Source organism: Microtus oregoni, unplaced genomic scaffold, assembly GCF_018167655.1.
Source record: "Microtus oregoni isolate MIOR12 unplaced genomic scaffold, Mior012 000003F_ref0000135, whole genome shotgun sequence".
Taxonomy (NCBI): domain Eukaryota; kingdom Metazoa; phylum Chordata; class Mammalia; order Rodentia; family Cricetidae; genus Microtus; species Microtus oregoni.
Window position 1 is genome coordinate 2,299,734 of NW_024543062.1, and position 23,855 is coordinate 2,323,588.

The 23,855-nt window shown below is 49.9% G+C and overlaps 1 protein-coding gene and 1 long non-coding RNA gene across 2 annotated transcripts in view; one reads left to right on the forward strand and one right to left on the reverse strand.

The window, feature by feature from the left end:
- Positions 1–23,855, forward strand: part of LOC121446325 (caspase recruitment domain-containing protein 11) — a 133,587-nt gene that overhangs the window by 96,969 nt on the left and 12,763 nt on the right. The window contains exons 3-16 of the mRNA XM_041648877.1: positions 566–703; positions 2,009–2,334; positions 5,973–6,152; positions 7,507–7,659; positions 8,669–8,794; positions 9,923–10,120; positions 11,976–12,152; positions 13,845–13,894; positions 15,805–15,904; positions 16,812–16,912; positions 19,480–19,532; positions 21,143–21,275; positions 22,116–22,317; positions 22,544–22,670. Coding sequence (XP_041504811.1) covers positions 566–703; positions 2,009–2,334; positions 5,973–6,152; positions 7,507–7,659; positions 8,669–8,794; positions 9,923–10,120; positions 11,976–12,152; positions 13,845–13,894; positions 15,805–15,904; positions 16,812–16,912; positions 19,480–19,532; positions 21,143–21,275; positions 22,116–22,317; positions 22,544–22,670 — 2,064 coding nt within the window. The remainder of the gene's footprint in view (positions 1–565; positions 704–2,008; positions 2,335–5,972; positions 6,153–7,506; positions 7,660–8,668; positions 8,795–9,922; positions 10,121–11,975; positions 12,153–13,844; positions 13,895–15,804; positions 15,905–16,811; positions 16,913–19,479; positions 19,533–21,142; positions 21,276–22,115; positions 22,318–22,543; positions 22,671–23,855) is intronic.
- LOC121446326 lies at positions 19,476–23,094 on the reverse strand. The gene is made up of 3 exons (XR_005974049.1): positions 23,078–23,094; positions 21,867–21,935; positions 19,476–19,540 (listed from the first exon to the last, which is right to left on the reverse strand). It is a non-coding gene; the product is annotated as an uncharacterized LOC121446326 (long non-coding RNA).

The window sequence follows — 23,855 nt, forward strand, 5'->3', positions numbered from 1 at the left end:
AGAAAGAGGGAGTAGAAAGAATGTAGGAGCCAAAGGCAGTGGATGATGTCTGAAGGAAAAAAAAAAAACGACAGTATTCGTCAGACAGGACCATCGCACACATGAATTCGCAGTAGCTATGACTGCATATACAAGACCCACACAAGATAAAGCCAGCCAAAATACCAGTCTAGGTAAGAGAGGGTCTCATGATGTCTCACCCCGAGCTAGGGAGCTGTTGGCAGTTGGTGTTTTCTGGGCGAGGGAGAGTCAGTTTTCTTCAAGGAGATGGAGATGGATACAGGAGAATCTCTGCAAACTACAGACCAGCTAGCCTGGAATTCTCAGTGGCCAACGAGAGACTGTCCCAAGTAAGGTGGAAGGCAAGAGCTAGCACTTGAGGGTTCTTCAGTCACACGTGTGCACACGCGAGCACACACACAGAAAAAGAGAGAGAGAGAGAGAGAGAGAGAAATGGTAAGACTGTCTTCTTAGAGCTGGGAAGGATTGAAAGTTTAGCGTGAGGCACGGAGACTGGCCTCCAATTAAATACGTTCTCACAGTTTGAACTGACCTTCCCCCTAAGGTCGGTTGTTGGACATTCTTCACACCAAGGGACAAAGGGGCTACGTGGTCTTCCTGGAGAGTCTAGAGTTTTACTACCCAGAACTTTACAAGCTGGTGACTGGAAAGGAGCCCACCCGGAGATTCTCCACCATTGTGGGTAAGTGGCTTTGCCCACTAGGGGTTTGGGGATTCTAGTAGGAGGGTGTGTGTATGTGTGTGTCCCTCTGAGGGACAGTGACAAGCTGGACTCTTGGGCTGCCCATCACTTACTTTAACTGATGACACAAGATAAGGACTAAGAGAACTGGGTGCTCATTAACCACCCCCCCAAACGGTGCTGGAGTCACGGCACCAGTTCATGCTCCCCTCAGAATCGTCTTTCCTACGAAACCTTGAATAGGTTTACTTGCTACTTCGTGTCCAGACCCCAAGATCCCATCAGTAGCCTTTACCCATCCAAGACCTGCTGTGGTGGTCCCCCAGTTCTCCTGCCATCACCTTTGCCAGCTCAGATCCAAGACACAGGCTTTAATGTGACCACAAGGTCCCTCCACACTACACGCTCCAGTTCATCCAGACTATTCTCGGCCCCTCCTCTCCCTCTCTCTTCCTCCTTCCCTCCCTCTCTTTCCAAAATTGCTCCTCTGTCCCTACAAAACTCAACCCCTACCTCCCCCCATGACGCTCTTGTGATCAGGTGTCCCTATAAGTGTGTGGAATCCTCATGCTTATATGATCGTCATCATTTGATATTTTTTTAAACATCTGTCTTTCTTACTATGCAGTAAGGTCTACTACAACCAAGGCCTGTTTGGCTCACCTTGAACCCCCACTGCCTAGCAGGAAGTAAGAGCTTAGTAAGCTACCAAACCTGGTAGCACAGGCTTATAATCCCAGATACTTAGGAGACTGAGATAGGCAAATTCAAGTTGAAGGTCAGCCTGAACAACTCAGCTACACTGGAGTTATAACTCAGTGGTCTAGTTCTGTCCACAGCATTACAAAAAATAAACAAATAAAATGTTGTTGGGTATATTAGTGGCTTTTCTTGTTCCCACAACATAATACTAAAGCGATTTAAAGAAGGAAGGTTCCTTTTTTGAGGCTACAAGTCCATCATGGTGGGGAGGGCATGGTGGCAGGAGCGTGAGGCAGCTGATCCCATGGCACCCACCGTCAGGAAGCAGAGAGAGACAGATGCTCGTGCTCAGCTCACTTTCTCCTTTTTATTCAGTCCAGGACCCCAGTCTAGGGGACAGTGTGGCCCCCAGTTAGGGCAGGTCTTGACACCTTAGTTAACCTCATCTAGTAATTCCTCACAGACATGCCTAGAGGTTTGCCTTCTCGGTAATTCTAGATCCAGTCCATTTGGCAATGTAGACCATCACGGTGAGTGTATGCGTGAATAAATGCCCCCGTTCCTGCCCCATGCTCAGGCCTGACTGGATACCCCTCTCCACAGTGGAGGAGGGCCATGAGGGCCTCACGCACTTCCTGATGAATGAGGTCATCAAACTGCAGCAGCAGGTGAAAGCCAAGGACCTTCAGCGCTGCGAGCTGCTGGCCAAGTCCCGGCAGCTGGAGGATGAGAAGAAGCAGCTAACCCTGACGCGTGTGGAGCTGCTGACCTTCCAGGAGCGGTACTACAAGATGAAGGAGGAGCGGGACAGCTACAACGACGAGCTGGTCAAGGTCAAGGATGACAACTACAACATAGCCATGCGCTACGCCCAGCTCAGTGAGGAGAAAAACATGGCGGTGATGAGGAGCCGCGACCTCCAGCTCGAGGTGGGGTACCTGGGCTCCGGCTGACCTGAGGGAAGGGGAAACAAATGTCCTGGACACTCAAGATCCCTAAAGGGGTAAATGCAGACATGCCACACAGCCCTCCTTCAGCTTTGTGTCCCAGACAAGCGAGGGGATATGGGCGGGGCGAGGCGGGGCGGGAGAGGTATGGGCTCTCGGACTCTAGAGCCACAGCGCACCAGTGTATTTCAAGCCAATAGCCCTTAGCGGCTTAGTCATCCACCTAGATACACTCTGCCCAAGTGCAGAAACATACATGGTGGTCAGAGGGCGATGGGTCTATATACACCCTGAATAGCTTCAGGCTCGTTGGTAATAAAGGCTCATGGGAAGGGAGGAAGCCCAGATCCACGTGTGCAGACTCGTGCACACAGAACCAGCGCCAGGAACGAGGGAGAGACTTTGGAGACTCGGGGCTGAAGGTGTATGAGGGGACCCAGGAGACCCAGGGTGCATATTGTAATGCTCACAAAACTTAGAGAAGATGAGTAGCACCTGTCAGGCAGGTGTACACTCCTGAGGACCTGTATTCGCAGAGCTCAGCGTGCTTGCTGGCACATGAGATAATCAGTATGTTTATTGGGGCGGGGGGGTAGGGGAGCAGCCAAATGGTTGATCGGTTTAATGCCTCCTAAGTGGAGACGAGGAAAGAGATTTGCCTCATTTAAATTTTTTCTTTGTCTGTTTGGTTTTTTTTTCCCCCTGAGACAGGGTTTCACTATGTAGCCCAGTCTGGCCTTGAACCCACAATCCTCCTGCCCCAGCCTCATACATTCTGGGATTACAGGCCTATGCTACTGTGTTCTCATCTTCCTCTTGTTTTATTGATCCCTACCATATTCCTAGCTGTGCTCCAGGTACATGAACCCTAAAAATAAGATGCTTCCATGGAACTCCAGAATTACCCACCTGATTGTTTGGGAGGCATCAAGAATAGAGGATAAAGCCATGAGCAGAAGTCTACACCTGTAATCCCAGTGCTTGGGAAGCTGAGGCATGAGGATCAAAAGTCTCCCTGCCATCTCAGCCCATGCTATATGACAAGAGAGTAAAACCCTGCCTAAAAGTAAGAAAGAGGATGAAGAATGAGGCAACAGTGAGGGATGCTACTTATCGCTCCCCTAAAGGTGCAGGAAGCACCATGGGAAATGGACAGAAAGAACAGAAGAGCCCAGGAGGGGTGGAATGTTGCGGAACAGTGTCTGATATTACCTGGCCGTTGCACTCGTGAACTCCCAGTAGCTGTGATTAAATGCACAAGATTGACCCCATCAGCACCTTGCCAGGGAAGGGAAGAGGGTCCATGATCCCCGAGTCCACCCTAAGGAGCTTTAAACAGTCCATGGCTACTGAAGAAGGGGGAGCTATTTCCTTCAGTAGTGTAATCAGTGGTAAGGTGTCCATATTCCTGTCAATAGCCCTTCACTCAGCCCCTATAAAGCAACCCTAATGAAAATCACTGGGTCCCCTAAAGGGGGAACTAGGTGGGAAGAGAAAGGGGATCAGGCAGAGTGGGAGGGGACAAAAGAGAAAAATAGGGTGAATATGATAAAAAAAACAAATAAATAAATAATAAAAAGTATACATGCATGAAAATGTCAGAATGAAACCCATTGTCATGTATAATTAATACATGCAATAAATATTTTTTTGCAAAAATAAGGGAGTAAGAAAGCAAGGCATGCAAGTCACGGACGGAAATGGGGGTGGGGACCAAGTAGAGGGTCCTCTTGTCTCTTTCTGTCTTCTTAAATGGCTGCAGAAACAGTGGGCCTGGAGTCCAATGAGCAAGTGGCACAAAGGAGGGAGGAGAATATGGTGTGGGTTCAGATCACAGGGGCATGGTAAGAACTCTGGGATTTATCCTCCCAGGGACAGGAAACCCCTGACGGATTGCGAGCTGGGACATGACAGCTGATTTACCTCTCAGGAGGCTTGCTCTGGCTGCCTGGTGGAAAGCAGATTCTTGGGATATTTATTAAACACCTGCCATGAGTAAGACACTATGCTAAGCACTGCAGGGGACATGGGGATAAATAACCTGAGTTCTGCTTGGGTCACGTTCAATTTAATGAAGTAGACTGGTCAGTAAACAAGCTGTGGGAATTCAGGTAGATTGAGTCTTCATTTCAGTTAAGAGCATGAAGCCAGGCATTGAGGGTGCATGCTTATACTCTCAACACTAGGAAGAATGAGGTAAGAGAATCATAAGTTCAAGGCCAGCACTAGCTATATAACAAGTTGGAGTCCAGCCTGGTTACACAACAAGACCGTGCCTAGGAAAATAAGGGAGGGCTGTAGAGATGGCTTAGTGGTTAAGAGCTTGTGATGCTCTTCCAGAGGACCTAGATTCAGTTCCCAGCACCCACATGGCAGCTTGCAGCCATCTGTGACTCCGGTTCCAAAGATGTTTGATGCTCTCTTCTGGCCTTCATGAGCACTAGGCACGTATGTGGTGCAGACACACATGCAAACAAAACACTCATACCCATAAAATAAGTAAATCTTTTTTAGGACATTCTATCTTCCAGAGTTCAGGTTTTCACTTCTGATTTTATGGCCTTATTAGCTATGGCTTTAGGGATTGGGAGTTGTTTGTTGATTTGCTTGTTCCTTGATTTTTTTCTCATTTGTACAAGATGATAAAGGAAATGGTGCTCTAGGATTGCTGAGATAACATCATCAGTTTTTAGCAAAGTAAGTCTCATATATGTGTGAGACTGAAGTCTGGTCCCAGCCTGAGAAAACTTCCTTGAGCTGAACTCCAATGATGCTGAATAGAAATTGTTTTACAAGGATCAAGAAGAGGAGGCCTCTGGGATGTTTATGTGGGATTTGGGGAAAACAGCCTGTAGTGGAGACTTAGAAGTTTCTTTATTAGAACTTTATTTTGAGTTATGCTCCAAAAGATGGGATGGGTGGATGGATGGATGGATGGATGGATGGATGGATGGATGGACAGACTGACAATGGACAGACGAATGGGCAGATGGATGGCTGGACAGATGGATGGAAGGATGGATGGATGGGAGGATGGATGGACAGATGGATGGATGAATGATGGAGGGAAGGATGGATGGATGGGCAGATGGACAGACGAATGGACAGATGTATGGATGGAGGGACAGATGGACGGATAGACAAATGTATAGGTGGATTGATGGATGGAAATATGGACAGATAGTGTATGGATGAACGGACAGATGGACGGATGGATGGAAGGATGGATAGATAGATGTATAGATACTGAGGAAAGTTGCATGCATTAGGGAATTCATATGCAAGTATGGAAGTGTGAGTGTGAAGACCACAGGACAACTTCAGCCATATTTTCTCAGGCACCACTCCCCTCGTATTTTGACGCAGGGGCTCTCACTGTCCTGCATCTCACCTAGTAGGCTAGGCTGGTCAGCCAGTGAGCCCAGGCCTGTTTCTACCTTCCCAACACTTGGATTAAAGGCACTTACCACCATGCCTAGTTTTTGATATGGGACTAGGGATCCAAACTCAGGTCCTGATGCTCAGGTGGCAAGCACTCAGATGGCGAGCCATTTCCTCACCTTCTTCCCAGCATCTCTTGCCAGCCATCCTAACCCCTCTGCTGACATGGGTATTTTCAGATTGACCAACTCAAGCATCGATTGAACAAGATGGAGGAGGAATGTAAGCTGGAGAGAAATCAGTCCCTGAAGCTCAAGAACGACATTGAGAACCGGCCCAAGAAGGAGCAGGTCCTGGAACTGGAGCGGGAGAACGAGATGCTGAAGACCAAGATCCAGGAGCTGCAGTCCATCATCCAGGTGAGAAGCAGCATCCTTACGTAGGTGAGGGGGAGGCAGGCAGGGGGGGCAGGGTTGTGCACCTGCTAGAGGATGAATACCAAGTCCTAGCTTAGTAGCTACATGGTTACCGCCAATACTCATCAGCCTTGGAACTGCACACTCTTCGGATGGAAAGTAGAAGTGACTAGAAACCCTCTTGGCAGGGTTTTTTGTTTGGTTGGTTGCTTGCTTTGGGGGTTTGGGGTTTCGGGGTTTTTGTAGAAAACAGGTAGGTTTTTCTTTGTCTATTTTGGAGTTTTTTATTGTTGTTTTTGTTTTGTCTGGTCTAGTGGTGCAGATCTATCATCCCTGCTACTTGGGAGGCTGAGGCTAGATTTTTGCAAGTTTGAGGCCTCCCTAGGACAATAGAGTAAGGTTAAGGACAAATAGGGCAATTTAATGAAATGTCTAAAATTTAAAAAGTTTAAAGAGGAATGATGATAATACAGTTCAGTGTTAGAGCATCTGCCTAGAATCTCCCAGTGAGGGGCTGGGGTGTGACTCAGTGGTAGAGCACATGTCTAGAATCCCCCAGTGAAGGGGCTGGGGTGTGGCTCAGTGGTAGAGTCTCTGACTCAGTCGTCCAGTACCCTGGGTTCACTCCCCAGGACTGTTGGCAGTACCTTGAACATTCTAGGCAAAGTCAACCACTGAACTCCAATCTCAGCCCTTGTTATGGGTGATAATACTTACAGGAAAAAAATGACGAATAAGAATATCATCCACATGGAAACCAATGTCCCAGTTCTGGAACAAGAGAACATTCAGGAAACCTTAGAGATCCCTGAATACTCTACTGAATGTCATTTCCTGTGCTCCAACCTCAAGGGCCTCTCACATTTGTCACCTCAAAAATGTGTGGGTACAGAAGGAGATATCATTGGGGGTCAGTACTCCAAAATATATCTGCAAAGGAAGAAAACGCATCTCCATCCTTCTAGAACATCCCCTAGAACTGCCTGGGGCTCAGGGCTCTTGGAGCAGAGACCGAGTTCTAGATTAGCAGGATTTGGTTAGTTGATATTTCATGGGGATAGGGATAGCTGAATGCAGAGGTGTCCCCTTTTCTGTCCCCTCTGAAGTGTCTCAAGGAGTCACAGATGCTTCTCTGGGCTCCAGTAAGAACTGGGAGGGAACAATGGGCTCCGGACTCCCTGCTCCTTTACAGGTAATAAACTTTAAAAAAAAATGATAATACGCTGCTGAAGGACCCAGGACAATCCCCTAGTGCATCTGCTTTCCCGCCACAAAATCTGTTGTCTTGGGCCTGCCTTGGACTTAGCCCTTTTGTCCTCCTCCTTCTGTCCTCACCTCCATCCCCAATGCCATCCAGGCTGGCAAGCGCAGTCTGCCTGACTCAGACAAGGCCATCTTGGACATCCTGGAGCATGACCGGAAGGAGGCGCTAGAGGACCGGCAGGAACTGGTCAACAAAATTTACAACCTACAGGAGGAAGTCCGCCAGGCAGAGGAGCTGCGGGACAAGGTGAGAGCACCATAGACTTAGGATTGCAGCCAACTAGGTGCTTCCCCAGCAGGGTGCATGGATGCGTGTTAACAGGAATCTCTGATATCAAACCCTGATCTGAATTGCTATGCCAGCATCCAGCCCCATTGTGGTTTGTAAATAATGAGTGTCCAAGCAGCCACCAAGTATGTGTCTCCATGGTCCATCCCTCAACAATACACTGGTGATTGGCCAGCCCCTTCCTATAGTCCCTTTTGATGAGATAACTGGCAATCAAGACCAAATTAGCACACCAACTCTGGGAGAGGGTACGCCAACTGCAGGCACTGAGCAAACAGTCGTTGACTGGGGAAATGACTCAGACTGTAAAATGCAAGAATAAGGATTTAGATTCCTGGAATCCATTTTTATTTTTAAGCCAGACATGGTGGCACACACCTGTCATCCTAGGATGACATCCTTGGGAGGTGAAGAGGATGCCTGGGGCTGGCTGGCCAGCCATCCTTGCCCTATCAGTGAGCTCCAGGTTCAGTGCGAGACCCTGTCTCAAGAGCAATAAGAGAAAGATAACTTGATGTTGGCCTCTGGCCATGTGCACCCCTATTCACATATGGATTTACATGCATACACATGCGTATACATACATACCACAAACACCACACACACATACGACACACACATACACACCACACACACACACAACATACACATACCGCATGCACACAACACATACACACCACATGCATACACCACACACATACACCATACACACACACCATACACACATACACACCACATGCACACAACACACACATACAACACACACAGCAAACAACACATACACACCACACACACAACATACACATACCACATGCACACACCACACATACACACCACACACACAGACACACACCACACGCATACACCATACACACATACAGAGAGAGACAGAGAGAGAGAGAGTGCTTCTCTCCTTAACTTACTGATGACTTGCTTCGTCTATATTGCTGTCTCCTGTTCTGGGCAGTACCTGGAGGAGAAGGAAGATCTGGAGCTCAAGTGCTCAACTCTGGGGAAGGACTGTGAAATGTACAAGCACCGCATGAACACAGTCATGCTGCAGCTGGAGGAGGTGGAGCGAGAGCGTGACCAGGTACAGTGCCACCCTGGATATAGTGGACCATGAGGCTGCCCAGCAGTGCCCATGGCACATGGAGTCTATTTGACTATGGTCTGAGGTCATGCGGTTCACGTCCCCGACCACACAGTGCTTCCTCATGAGTCTATCTTTTCTGTCTTTAGCTTAGAGATACATTCTATCACAGGACAAGGGGGTCATAATACACAGGCCATAGGGAATCATGGGAGCCTGAGCTGCACCCCAGTGGTTCCCATAAGAACATGGTGCTTACCTGGTCTCTTTGGTAAAATGAGGAAGTTAAATTCCAGTTCAGGTACTCATAAAGTGTATGCCCAAGGCAAGGTATTACATATGTCCTCATATGTAAGATGTGAAGAGTTACCAAAGCAGTGCCCCACCCACACTGGCATGGTGTAGACCCTGAGGGAGGGGAGGTAGGACACAGCTCTTCACAATTGTACCTACTACATGACAAGAACAGGTTGTACAGTTGTAGGATTACAGAATACAAAAGAGAGAGCCTGGCATGCCCAAGCTTCAGGGATAAGTTGAGTGTGCTAGTGCAGGCTAGCCCTCTCAGCATTTAGAAGGCAGAAACGGTAGGATCATAAACTCAAGGCCTGTTGAGACTACAGGAGTGAGCTCAACAATAGTTGGGCAACTTAGTGAGACCCTACCTCAAAATACAAAGTAGTAAGATAGCTGGAGTTGGATGGATATGGTAGAATGTGTACCTAGAATCCCCCAGTGAGGGGCTGGGGTGTGGCTCAGTGGTAGAACACCTACCTAGAATCCCCCAGTGAGGGCTGGGGTGTGGCTCAGTGGTAGAGCACCTGCCTAGAATCCCCCAGTGAGGGCTGGGGTGTGGCTCAGTGGTAGAGCACCTGCCTAGAATCCCCCAGTGAGGGGCTGGGGTGTGGCTCAGTGGTAGAGCACCTGCCTAGAATCCCCCAGTGAGGGGCTGAGGTGTGGCCCAGTGGTAGAGCACATACTTAGTATGCACACAACCCTAGGTTCAATCTATAATCTCTCTCAGGAAAATGCACAGGGTCCCTTTGCTCAATGTCTGAACAGGAGGTAACGCACATCTCTGACCACACTTTAGTTCACTTGTGGTGAGCACATGGCTCTTCCCGGCAGGCCTTCCACTCCCGAGATGAGGCACAGACCCAGTACTCACAGTGCTTGATTGAGAAGGACAAGTACCGGAAGCAGATCCGTGAGCTGGAGGAGAAGAACGATGAGATGCGAATTGAGATGGTGCGGAGGGAGGCCTGCATTGTCAACCTAGAGAGCAAGCTCCGGCGCCTGTCCAAGGACAGCGGCACTCTCGACCAGGTAGGCTTAGCCAGCCACGTCCCCATACCCACAGCCGGGTGTCCTTCAGATCCCCGTTGATGGCTGACCAGGGCAACCCCATCTCACACCATCATCATTGTGTCTTGTGTCCCCTGCCCTCTGACCCATTTGTGTGTATGTGTGTATGTGTGTGTGTGTGCATGCTTGTGTGTATGTGTTGCACACATGAACATGCGTGCACTAAGGCCTGTACACAGAATTGGGTGGGAGCCACTCATTTCAAAGTTAAGAGTCTGTGAAATGGCTCAGTAGGTAATGGTCTTTGTCACCATGTCTGGTGACCTCAGTTTTATCCCTGAGACCCATGCAGTCCAAAGAAGGACAGAACTAGCACCCTCAAAGTTTCGATGACATTTGGGTTGCCACCTCCTGGCTGAGTGACTCAGATCACTTTTCCAAGCTGGCATGGCTGTCTATGGACCACAGCCAGCAGTGGCCTTCCCTTGGCACTGTCTGATAATGTTAAGGTCATCATGATTAAGATACTCTGTGCTTATTAAAGTCACTGGTACCCATGGGTGAAAACTCATTAACAGTCAGTGAGGTGGGTGCAGAACTGCATCTCCCAGGAGCCCCCATGACACCTGGAAATGAAGGAACACTGCTGCCATCCCTTCGGGTGATGTGATTGCGGTAGCTGAAGGTTCCCCAGACTCTGTCCTGGGCAGAGGCTGCATAATCCCATACAAATACCACATCTCAAGCTGGGAAGATGGCCCTGTAGGCAAAGTGCTTCCCAGACAGGCATGAGGAGCTGACTTCAAGCCTTAGACTATACATTTAGAAGTCAAAAAGCCAAGCATGGTGGCACATACCTGCAATCCCAGCACTGAGGAGGTGAGACACTCACATCCCTGGACCACACTGGCCAGCCACTCTGTACTATTGGGTGAGTTCCAGGTCTGGTGAGAGACTCTGCCTCAAAAACGATGGCATCAGTTGTGACTCTAAAGGTTGTCCTCTGGCCTTCGTATACATATGCACACCTCACACACATGTAGAAACATTACACACACAGCATAGGAACTGCCCTGACGGCAAGTGCTATGCAATTAGATTCTCACTTTCAAAGAAAGGGGATACAGAATCAAGAGCTGGGCACAGGCAAAATCATGGCATCTGAACAGGGTTGTCTATTTCAAGCTCCAAGGCATCATTAAACCCCTGGAGGAGGCCTTTCCTTTTGGGTTCCAGAAAGACTACTTGCTTGAGGAGTTCTAGAGGCCACAGGCCCCACCTGGAAGCCCCCAAGCCCGACTTCTCCTGACCACATATGCCACCCCCTCGGCTTTCAGTCTTGCTAATGTAGCTCTTTCCCAGGGAGACCTTCCCTGGCCCCTGTAATGGAATTCAGGAGCCCCTGTGCTATGATTTCATCCTGAGGACATGACAGCTTGTAATTTGCGTGATCCCCGCCCAGGCCTCTCTATAATCAGCCCAGTACCAGACACAAGCCACCTTAATGAGTAACTTCTAGATGTCTCCATGGAACTGGAGCTCTCCCACCCACAGTGAGCAAGGAGAAGCACAGGTGGCATCCTGTCCCTAGAGATTTCATGAGCCAAGACAGAGGGGCAGATGCAGCCAGCAAGGTGCCTAGCAAGTGATGATCCCAACTGTCTGTTGGACTGGAAAGCAGGAGAGGTAGCAAGAAGGGACAGACCCATGTCAAGGTGTGCTGACAAGCCATGGCATCCAAGTGGACATTCGGGGAGTCAGAAAAGAACAGCCCAGGCTGAGTGTCAAGCTTGGGTACCCAAGGGAAAAATAGCCTGTTGGCCAATCTGCCTGTGCCTATTGCCAGCTCTCCCTCATGCTCTTCCCTCTGCCACAGAGTCTACCTAGACACCTCCCTGCCACCATTATCTCTCAGAACCTTGGAGACACCAGCCTCAGGACCAATGGCCAAGAAGCCGATGATTCTTCAACCTCAGAAGAATCTCCCGAAGACAGCAAATATTTTCTGCCCTACCACCCACCCCGGCGCCGGATGAACCTAAAGGGCATCCAGGTACCCAGGAGCAAGGGTGGGAGGCAAATGGTAGTATCGGAGCCCTATGCAGGTAGAGATGGCACCTGACTCTGCTTGGTTATGTCCTGACCTGTTATAACCCTGGACAGAAATCATTCCTGTTTGTGATGTTCATTTGTTTCGAAAGCAAGTGTGCAAGAAAACTGTCTTCAGATTCCTTTCCCAGGTCCCATGTCGGCAGCTAATGCCACAGCAGAAACACTGTCTACTACTTTAATGGGTGCCCATGGAGATCCATGGCATGTGGCTGATTTTGAGAGAGCTCATGAGTCAGTGGTCAGGTGAATGGGAGAATGGATGGGTGGTTACATTGATGGATGAATGTATGCATGCATGGAATATTGTGTAGGTAGGAGGATGAAGGGCTGGATGGATGGGAGAATGAATGAATGATGGATGAACGGATAATTACATGGGTGGATAATGGATGGAATAATGATGGTTGGTTATATGGATGGATAGGATGGTGGATGATGGCTGCCTGGGCAGATGGATGGATGGTTACAAGAATGGATGGTGGACTGATGAATGGGTGAGTGGTGGATGGATGGATTGATGGATGAAATGATTACATGGATAGATGGAATGATGGCTGTATTGGTGGATGGGAGGATGGGTGGTTGGATAGTTACATGGATAAATAGTAGACTGGTGAATGGGAGGATGGATTGTTGGGGTGAATGGATGATGAGTAGATATGTGAATGAATGGATCATTACACAGATGGACAATGGATAGATGAATAGATGGGGATAGAGGTGTGCATGTATGAATGGATATATTGTTATGTGGATGAATGATGGATGAATAGATGATGGATTGAAGGGTGGGTAGATGGATTAGTGGATAGAAGAACGAAGGATAGATGATTACATGGATGAATGGATATGGTTACATGGATGGATAATAGAGTGATGGATGGATGGATGGATGGATGGATGGATGGATGGGTGTTTTTATGGGTGGTTTCATAGATTGATGACGCATTGATAGATGGATGAATGGTTGACTAATGGGTAGATAGTTACATGGATAATGGATGAATGGGTGGATAAACGGATGGATGGTGAATGGCTGTATAAATGAATGGGTAGTTACATGGATAGATAAAGGAAGGTGGATGGATGGGTGGGTGGGTGGGTGGATGGATGGATGGATTAATGATGAGTAGATATGTCAATGAATAAATATTTCCCTGCATGGATGGATGGTGCATTGATAAGTGGGTAGATAGTAAATGAATAGGTAGATGGACAGTTGCATGGATAGGACCACCTCATCAGAAACTAATTATCCCTGCCTCTCTATGTTCATGGGAGAAGGTCACACATGTGACCAAAGGTGGCAGGCAGCTTCCCTGGATCCCAGCCTCTCATGGAGGTCCCCTGCATGTGTGTCATCTTGGTATACAGTGCTCCTGAACCTCAGTATTTTAGATCCCTGTTCAGGGGCTCCCTCGGAGGAGGCTCATCTGGACCAGTTGACTAATCCAGGCCCCAAGGGGGGCAGACCACATCTCCCAGCCACAGGAGACTGGCATCACACATATGGGCCAAGAAGCTGTGGATCAGGTGGCTTGTTTTATTTTTCTCTTAGCTGCAGTGACGTGTGTCTAGGGCCTTGTTTGATTCATGCCTTCTGTCTTGTGTCTTCTCCTCCCCTCTCTTTCAGCTGCAGAGAGCCAAATCCCCCATCAGCATGAAGCAAGCATCTGAGTTTCAAGGTTAGTGGGCTGCCCGGATCCTGTTTGCCCTTGCTCATCTGTCACTCTGCCTCTCTCATTCCATCTGCTTCTCCCTCTGCAGTGACAGACCCTGCACATTCAACCTGGGCTAGGCCTCAGGGGTATCAGGATGGCTAGCATCCATCACTCACTAATGCTTGCCGTCATTTAAAGTGTGCAGTGGTCTGTCCACTGGTGCATTGCCTCTGTGGCCCTCTTGGCCAAATGGAACATCTTTAATTAATTTATTTTTTGCATGAGTGTTTGTGTGATGTATGCTTGTCCCTGTGTATGTGAATGCGCATGTGGGTTTGCATGTGTGTGTATAGAGACTCAAGGCTGACTTTGGAGTCTTCTTCATTTGCTCTTCAACTCTATTCAGTGAGGTAGGGTCTCTCAATTGAATCTAGAGCTCATGGATAAGGGCAGTCTAGCTAGCTAGCCAGGTTACTTGTCTCTGCTTTCTGAGTGCTGGAATTATAAGCACACTTTCTGAGTATGTACACAGATGCTGGAGATCCAAACTCAGGTCCTCATACTTATACAGCACCAATAAACCAAGTCACCTCCCTAAGTCTTGAATTGAGCTCATCAGCAAGGGGACCTTTGACATTCCTCATCCAAGATTCTGGCTGGCAGTGCCCAGCAGTGTGAGGCTGCCAGTTCAGTCATAAACGCCTGGTTCTCCAACGCATACTATCTTCAGGACTCCTCTTTCAGCCTCACACCAGCCCTGCAAGGGAAGGTTTGCAAGACAGATGATGCTCTTGCTATGTGGAAGGAGCTGGAAGGTTTCAGGATGTGCCCTACAGCCCATATACCCAGAGCAGGGTCACAGGGAGGAGGTAGAAAGTGTCAAGTGTCACCCCAGGAGGGAAAGAAGTTTGGGACATCAATTTAATTGGAGCCTGGAAATGGGAGAATTTAAGTTCATGGATATGGGCAAAGTGAGGAGCAGAGAGAATAAGGTGAACCCGCAAAGTGTGGGATGCAAGAAAGAATGCTAAGAGTGAGAGACCTCAGACAAAGAGAGCCACCTCACAGTCCAGAGTTTCATCCTGACCACCTCAGCTTCATTCTACTTTAGTGACTTAGGAGAGGGAAGGAGAGAAAAGTCCCGACCTAAATTCTCCTTGTAGCTACATTGGGTGTCACATTCTTTATCCAACTGTGATGTGCAAAGGTCCCGGGGTCTGTGGGTCACAGATAAAATAACCCCCCTTAAAAAGAAGTGGAAATTTCTAACAGATTAGTGGGAGTGCCTCATCACTGCTCATCAGGCCTGACAGGCCACCTAGTGTGAGGGGCACATGGACAGAATGGGCACCTGTGTCTACAGCGCTGTGCACACATACAGGTCTAGGCACCTCAGGGTGCAGGTGGAGGAATTTATGTCCCACCAAAGTTGAGGAAGATGGCCACACAAATGCCAAGCATCTCCTGGAGAACAAGGGACAACAAAGAGGGCTTTGCTCAGGTGACAAGCTTCCCCTATTGCTATGCTCTGCCTTCAGCTCACCTTGTTCAGCAGGGAACGGTGAGACCCGTTTTGATGGTAAGGAAACAGGACAAGAGTTTTCCTGTCTCCCCAATGCTTCTTCATGGAGGATGACCCCTCTGTGAGACCTCAGAGACAGGTGACAGGGTTTAGTCTTGACTGGAACCACCCTTGGCCAGCCTGACTCCGGAGGATCAGGATATATTATTCTGATTTTTTAAAGCAAAATGCCACCAGCAGTAGAGTAAGGGTTTCACTGTGTTGCTCCAGGGGACACCATAGAGGGCAGAGCAAGCTCCTGATTTGCTCTGTCCCCTCCACACATGTGGGGGGTACCACCACCCCCCAGAACCGCAGCTACAGGCTTTAACTTTCCTCCCCCTCCCTTTTCTTTCATCCCTGCTTCCTGTGGCTCTGATGAGGACAGTCAAGGGGCACGAAGAGGACTTCACAGACGGCAGCCCCAGTTCCTCCCGCTCACTGCCTATCACCAGCTCTTTCTCCAAGATGGTGAGCTGGCCCTGGTTCCCACTCCTCTTGCACACCATCTGAGTCCCCAGGCTGAGCCTGGGGCCTTGCTGATGTTTATTTAAAGAAGTTTCTCTTTCCCAGGCTCAGCAATGTATTCACACCTTCCTGCCATCTCCTTTCCCAGTTTAACACTTGATGGGAGGAGGAGACTTAGGAGGCCTCCTAAGGGACGGTGGCAAAAGATGCCCAAAATTCTGCAACTTCACAGCCCCAGGCAATCCAGGCCACTATCCTGGGAGGCAGCAGGCAGGGTAGGGGGCTGCTGGAGCAGCAACAGAGAGAACACCCCTACTTCTGGACAGAGCTAGGCAGGATCCCAGCCTTCAATTACATCCAGCTATCTATTTGTCCCTGCAGAAGACACCAGATTAGAAATTCTAAGCCCGAGGGGTGCCCTGGGAAAAATGTCAGCTCAGCTTCTTAAATCAGACCCTGAGGGGGGTAGAAATTTGGTAATGGATTTACAACAGTCTGGTATCAGCTCCGGTGCCAAAACCCCAGGTATTTGTCCCCCACCAAACACCCCTCTTCACATCCACTCTGGCCAAAGCACAGCCAGCCAGATAGGTGCAGGTGGGGGGGGGGGGGAGGCACAGAACCCAGCCCCTACAGGGTCACAAGGCCTCCCAGCTCAGTCAGTCCCCGTCTGCTTCTCACAGCCAACAGCTGTGGAAGCAGCTGTGCTCCAAGCTCCGCTGACTGCCCCAGGGCTGAGCTCAGCCTCCTCCAGCCAAGGTCATGCTGGGGACCAGCTTGCTCAGCCTGCGCTGCTCAAGCCGGAGTGGGAACATCCCCAAGTTAAATTTAGTTCCCGCGTATATAATATTTATGCCCATGAAGGCATTGCGGATAAATATCCGGTAACACAGCTGTACCGTGTTCACAGCAGCCCCACCGGAGCCGCAGCAGTATCATGTCAATCACCGCAGAGCCCCCGGGAAATGACTCCATAGTCAGACGCTGCAAGGAAGACACGCCGCACCGCAGGTGAGTGGCAGGTGGCAGCCTCGGCTGGCTGGCTGGCCTGTTTCTGGGCCCCAAGGTATGGACTCTTTGGGCCTCTCAACAACACAGAAGGAAAGGGGAGAAATGGGCCCACTGTCCATACACCATTGGGGTAGTTGAGGCTTGGAGATGGGGAACCACCCCCTTTTGCTAAAATACGGCTAAACCTACATCCTTCGTCCCCATGCTGCCCTGGAATTGTGTTCCAAGTTCCTGAGACCTCAGACTTTAGTTTTGCTTTTTTTTTTTTTTTTCACCCAGAGTGGGCGCTACACAAGGACCTCCTCTACCTCCTGAAAAACATGGGTTTCTCAGACTTACACAGCAGCCAGGTGTCCCTGTTACACTCCTCTCAAAGTCAGGTGCCAGGCTAGGGCGATAACGCAATAAAAAAAGTTGCCTTGCCAGCACAAAGGCCTGAATCCGGGTCCCCCACAACTCACATTCACAAAGCAGGCATGAGGCCAGCGAAATGGCTCAGCGGGTTAAGGGCGCTTGTTACCAAGCCTGATAATCTTGAGTTCTGTCCCTGGAACCTCCATGTGGACACACATGTGCACACTCGCTTGTACACGCTCACAATAAATTAATGTCATTTTTAAAATTTTAAAGTGGGGACTGGAGAGATGGTTCCGTGACTAAGAGCACTTGCTGCTCGTGCAGAGGACCTGAGTTCGGTTCCCAGAATCCATGTGGCAGTTCACAGTTGTCTGTAACTCCAGTTCCAAGGGATCTGACCTCCTTCAGGCACATTCAGACATGGAGGCAAAACACTAATATAAATAAAGATAAAAAAAATCTTAAAGTAAAATTAATGACAAGCATGGTAGGAACCTGGGCTTGCTGGCCAGCCAGAACCTAATCCGGTGTTCTCAACCTTCCTAATGCTGTAGCCCTTTAACACAGTGCCTTATTTGTGGTGACCCCCAACCATAACATTATTTTCGTTGCTACTTCATGACTGTAATTTTGATACTGTTATGAATCATAAATATCTGATGTTTTTACATATCATAGATGTCTGGTATGCAGCTCCTGTGAAAGGGTCATTTGACCCCTCCAAGGGGTCGCACCCCACAGGTTGAGAACCGCTGGCCTAATGTGAGTTCCAAGCCAGAGACAGAGTCTGCTTTTAAAGACACCTGAGGATGTCCTCTAGCTTCCACATACACACAAATATATATCACCTGCGCACATGTGCGCGCACACACACACACACACACACACACACACACATCACAGCTAGATGCCGGTGACTCCTGAGAGAACTGAATTCACACCCTAGTCCTGCTGGGGCCTGGGTTTTGATATCTCAGTCATCATGTTCCCAGGACAGCTCTAAACTCCAGCTCACACTCATCTGTAAGAATACCTGCTCACACTCATCTGTAACTCCAGCTCACACTCATCTGTAAGAATACCTGCTCACAGACAAGGGAGGAACCAGCATAGGACCAAGCTAGGCCCTCTGAATGTGGGTAACAGTCGTATAACTGGCACAGAATGCAGGGTCACTGGCAGTGGCACCAGGATTTGTACTGGCTTTTTGCAACCCATTCTCTTTAAATGAATACTTTGCTCAGCCTAGATACAGTGGAGAGGGCCTTGGTCCTTAGAGCAATGTGCCTTGCCCTTTCTGGAGAGTGGATGGGAGGGAGGAGGTGGGGGGGATGGGGAAAGAGTGGAAACTGGAACTGGTATGTAAAATGAAAAGCGATAGCTTGTTTTCTTTTTTTAAAAAAAATCATTAAAAAAAGAAACACATGGGCTGGAGAGATGGCTCAGTGGTTAAGAGCATTGCCTGCTCTTCTAAGGGTCCTGAGTTCAATTCCCAGCAACCACATGGTGGCTCACAACCATCTGTAATAAGGTCTGGTGCCCTCTTCTGGCCTGCAGGCATACACATAGATAGTCTATTGTATACATAACAAATAAATAAATAAATATTTTTTTAAAAAAAAGAAACACACACACAAAAATAGAATACCTGCCCAGTCCCCTCAGTGGCTGCACCCTTCTGGACATCTTGGACCAGTTTTCAGCGTAGTTACTGAAGTCTCTTGTACACCTACAACCACCTTGGCCAGCCTAGTGTTCATTGCACCCACCCCTTCCGAGAGGGCTCTCTGCTGCCTCAGAGCCATCCCACCAGGTGACAAACATGTGATGTAAATAACAAACAGAGGTTGCTTGAGCCTCTGGGAAATCGGTACCCCAGGCTGGCCTCTCACGGTCAATCCCCCTGCTTCTGCCTCCTGACCACTGCAATTGCTGGCGAGTGCCACCACTTCTGGCTTTACCTGGCCTCTGCTCACCTGTGTCTTCCTCAGCCATTGTGAGACATGGTCTAGACAGGCCCCCAGGACCTCCTTCCCTGATGATTTAGTCCCCCTTCATCCCACCCTCCTCATCCTTCCCTTCCCTCCTCTACTGACCTCTTGGAAGCAAAGCCTGATGGGAAGCCAGAACATTCCAGAAGCTCCTTCCACCTTTTTCACCTGAAGCACATGCTCACAGCAGTGTCCTTGTCCCCGGTTTGTGTCTTGCAGCACAGTGGAAGAAGACAATGACAGCTGCGGGTTCGACGCCTTGGACCTTGATGGTGTGTATCTGCCAGGCGCAGAGGGGCCACGGTGACCTGGGAGGGCAGGGTCTATCCAGAGAAGGACTCAGAAGAGGACATGGGAGAAGATCTGATCATAGGCTCCAGCCAGAGACCAAAGTGGCTCTGTGATTTACAGGCAGAACCAGCCACTCAATTGAAGAAAAAAAAAAAAACCATGGGTTTTAAAATAGTAATAATTCTAGGTCTCAGAATGTGTGATTCCCTACAAATCCCCCAGTGAGGGGCTGGAATGTGGCTCAGAGGTAGAGTCCTAGGCCCAACATCCCTGCCTGCAGAGACCGTGGTGTTAGTACCATGAACCCAAGGCGTCTGCCTGGCTGGATCACTGAGAGGGTGGAGAGCCTAGAGATAGTTCCCCTGTGTCTCGTGTGTCCCCAGAGCCCTACCCTGCTCTTAGGTTAGTCTCCTATGCCTCAGAATCCTGCAGATATACCCTACACACACATTCCACTTCCTCCCCCGTCCCCATCTGTGCCCCTGGCTAACAGAGGCCACCAGCAGACAAAATGGAAAGATTAGTGATCCTCCATAATTGGGGACCATCGAAAGCTATCAAGTGTTAAAGAGGGGTTAGCACCTAATGGAGGCTGGGTAATGAAAAGAATCGAGAGAGGTTTAGAACGGGGAAGCCGGGAAGTGAATCCTGGGCAGGCATCCAAAGCATGTTGCGGGTGTCGGGAAAAACTCCTTGCGCAGAATTGGCCTTTGTTATCAGCCCCAAGCAGGACCAGTGTGTCCCTCACCCTGGTGGCTCTGTTCCAGCCAGCACCTCCCCTTGGAACTTACAGTCCAGTTGAGGTGGAAGAAAAGGATAGGGACCCCAGGCTCCTACAGACACAGAGTCTGAGAGTCAGTGGAGGGTGGTGAGACTGGGGGGGGGGGGGAGGGGGCTGACTCCAAAGTGAGAACCCCAGAGCTCACTTCCAAGATAGAGCTGGGAGCTGAAGAGGTGGCTTTAATGGCTAAGAGTTCTTGGTCCACAATCGTGAGGACCAGAGCCTAGACCCCAGCACCCTCACAGAAAGTGGGGTGTCCCTGAAAACATCTCTGACCCTAACTCTGAAGGGTACAGAGACAAGAGGAGCACAGGGCCTGGCTATCCTCCTGCCAAGCTGAAAAGGCATGTACCCCAGGTTCAGGGAAAGACCCTGCAAAAAAAAAGGCAGACAATGGTAGAGGAGGGCACCAGGTGTCCTCTTCTGGCCTCCTACTCCCTACATATCTGGTGAGGCTCCATAAGAAGAGAGGCAGGGGGTTGTCTATTTTGAACTTTACCATCCGTCCTGATGGCAGGAGACAGGCAGGGTGGAGTCAGAGCTGCAGGATTCTGGTTCCTGTAATTCGAGCACTTGAGAGATGGAGGCAGGGGGATGGCAAGTTGGGCACAGCCTGGGCTACATGCTACAAGCCTGTGCTCTGCCTCTGGAGAGAGCTGACTCCCCCCAGCTTCCAGTCTACAGAGCTATGCTACCATTCAGCTCTAGGAGACGCTGACCACTCAATGCCAGGGGGTGGGTGGAAGGGATGGCCCTAGGTGCTCCCTCTAATGTGCCTAAGTCCTGACAGTCCCCACCCCTCCTCTACAGATGACAATCATGAACGCTACTCCTTCGGACCCCCCTCCATCCACTCCTCCTCCTCTTCACACCAGTCAGAGGGACTGGATGCCTACGACCTGGAGCAGGTCAACCTCATGTTCCGGAAGTTCTCTTTAGAAAGGTATGGAAACAGGGCTAGGGGGACAGCTCAGTGAGGATAGGTCTTGTCACACAAGCATGAGGACCTGAGTTCAAATCCCCAGAACCCACCCACATAAAAAAAGCTGGGTGTGGTGGCACATGCTTGGAGTTTGCAAGCTGCAGATCCAGTGAGTGACTACCAAAAGCAAGGAGGACTGAGGAACAATGCCTGAGCTCAACCTCTGACCTCCGCGTGCATGTACACATACACACACACACACTCACACACACATACACACAAGGGAACAGAGATAGGACAAAGGTACCAGGGATGGGAGTGGCCGAATGGGAGTTCAAGGATGGAACCGAAGGCCCTCATCCTCTTAGTTCTCTACAGAGAGGACAATCTGCGTGCTCCAAGACTCAGGGTCTCAGTCACTCAGAATAGGGATGTGGCTCACTTGGGAGGGTGCTCATCCTGCATGCATGAGTCCTGAACTCCATCCCCAGCACTACATGCATCAGGCAAAGTGTCCCAGCACTCAGGAGGTGAGGCAGGAGGATGAGAAGTTCAAGGTTATTCTCAGCTACCTAGTGAGTTGGAAGCTAGCCTGTACTACATGAGACCTACCTCAAAGTGGGGTTGGGGCTCACAGAGAGAACCACTCCATCTGTTCCTTGACTGTCCCGGATAAGAAACCTAGACACACAGAAGAAGGAGCAGGTAGTCATTCCTTCTTCCTGAGGCCAGGAAGGTGGCAGCAGTCATGAGTCCCTTAGAACCTCCCAAGCCTCCAGGACACATGCAGCTATGCCACTAGCATCCTGCTAACACGTCCTAGATTCAGCCTTTCTGAGCCTATTTTCTTTCCCAACTCAGGCCCTTCCGGCCATCGGTTACATCTGGGGGCCATGTACGTGGCCCTGGCCCCTTGGTGCAGCACACAACCCTGAATGGTGATGGACTCATCACCCAGCTCACCCTGCTGGGCGGCAATGCACGTGGGAGCTTCATTCACTCCGTCAAGCCGGGCTCGCTGGCCGAGAGGGCTGGACTACGTGAGGGCCACCAACTACTGCTGGTGAGAGATAGAGGAGGGGAAACTGTGGGGTGTCCCCAGGCCCTTCTCTTCCATGTGTACACATGGGCACATGCATGCACACCTAGCGACACATGCCTCCCCCACTCCGTTGCATGAGATGCCCCTGTGTCTGGAGAAGGATACTCCCATGGAACGCAGCCGTGGACTGGCCACGTTGCCCATCTGCAGAGCCTAGGAAAATAAACAGCTTGTTTTTGGCCTGTAGCTGGAAGGCTGCATCCGGGGCGAGAGGCAGAGCGTTCCACTGGATGCTTGCACAAAGGAAGAGGCCCGTTGGACCATCCAGAGGTGCAGTGGTCCCATCACCCTGCACTACAAGGTCAACAATGAAGGTAAAGTCTGGATTAGATCTGGTCTACACGAGAGTGTCTACCATGAGCCTCCCCCCTTGCTTATCTACGCCCCATGAGGAATGAGTCACACCCCACCCCAAGAGGAAATCAGTTCTAATATCCTTGGGTAGGGATGACGATGCTCTGTGTCACCCTGAACCAAGTCCGCAAACCTCCTAAGGAAACACAGAGGACACAGCTCCAGCAGACTGGCTCGCTCCTCCCCTGCACGGGTGACATCTGTGAGACTCTGGGCCAGGCAGGGCTGCAGAAGCACATCCGGACCCCTGACAGACAGCCCTGCCTGGCCCAGCCCCCCCTTCTTCACTCCCCCACTCCCCATCCTCCCCAGCCCCCAGCCCCCTGCAGCCCTTCTGCTGGGTGATGACTTGGATTCTCATTCTCACCTCTGGGTTTTCCTGCGTGATTGCCTCTGCAGCTGGGTCTTATTTTTAACCACAGTAATCATGAATATTTGAGCGGAGCATAAATAGCCCAGCCCGCTTCTCCAAGCCGCCCTCCTGCCCCTTCCTAGCAGTACTCTGGTGCAGAGGATAGCACTGTGGAGCCCAGCCAGTCACCCCTGCTCATGGGACATGCTCCTACCATCTCCTGAGGCTAGGTTTTCCAGCCCTGCACAAAATATATATATTTAGGGAACACCTTGACCCCTGGGTCACAGGGCTGCAAAATGAGTTGCGCCCCTAGAGGTGGACAATGGCATTGCCCTTCAGGCTGGATTTCTGGGAGAGGGCCCTAGTCCCAGAGAAGAGCTCAGACTTAAGGATGCTAGGGGGTACAAAAGGGGTCTGAGCCAGAGTCTAGCTAAACTAGGGCACCTCTAAAAGACCCAATATAGAATCTCTGCTTCTCCATGCCAACCCAGCTGCCCGGAATGCCCTTTGGCTATGGATGACCTACTAGGAGCCTGCTTGTTACAACTCCCCCTTTTGACACACACCCCTCTGTCACTGGGGTTACTTTGGGGATAAATTATAGATGTATACCATAAGCATTCACTGACAGCTTGCAGCATTTATCAGATTCACGCTGTAACCTCCTAATGCCTCCAAAGTTATTTGCAAAATTTTACTCAAAAGACCGGTAATATTTGGCCTTACTGGCACGGGCAGCAGTCTTATTAACCTAGAAATGCATTTGGCAGTAGCTACAAGAGCTTCCACA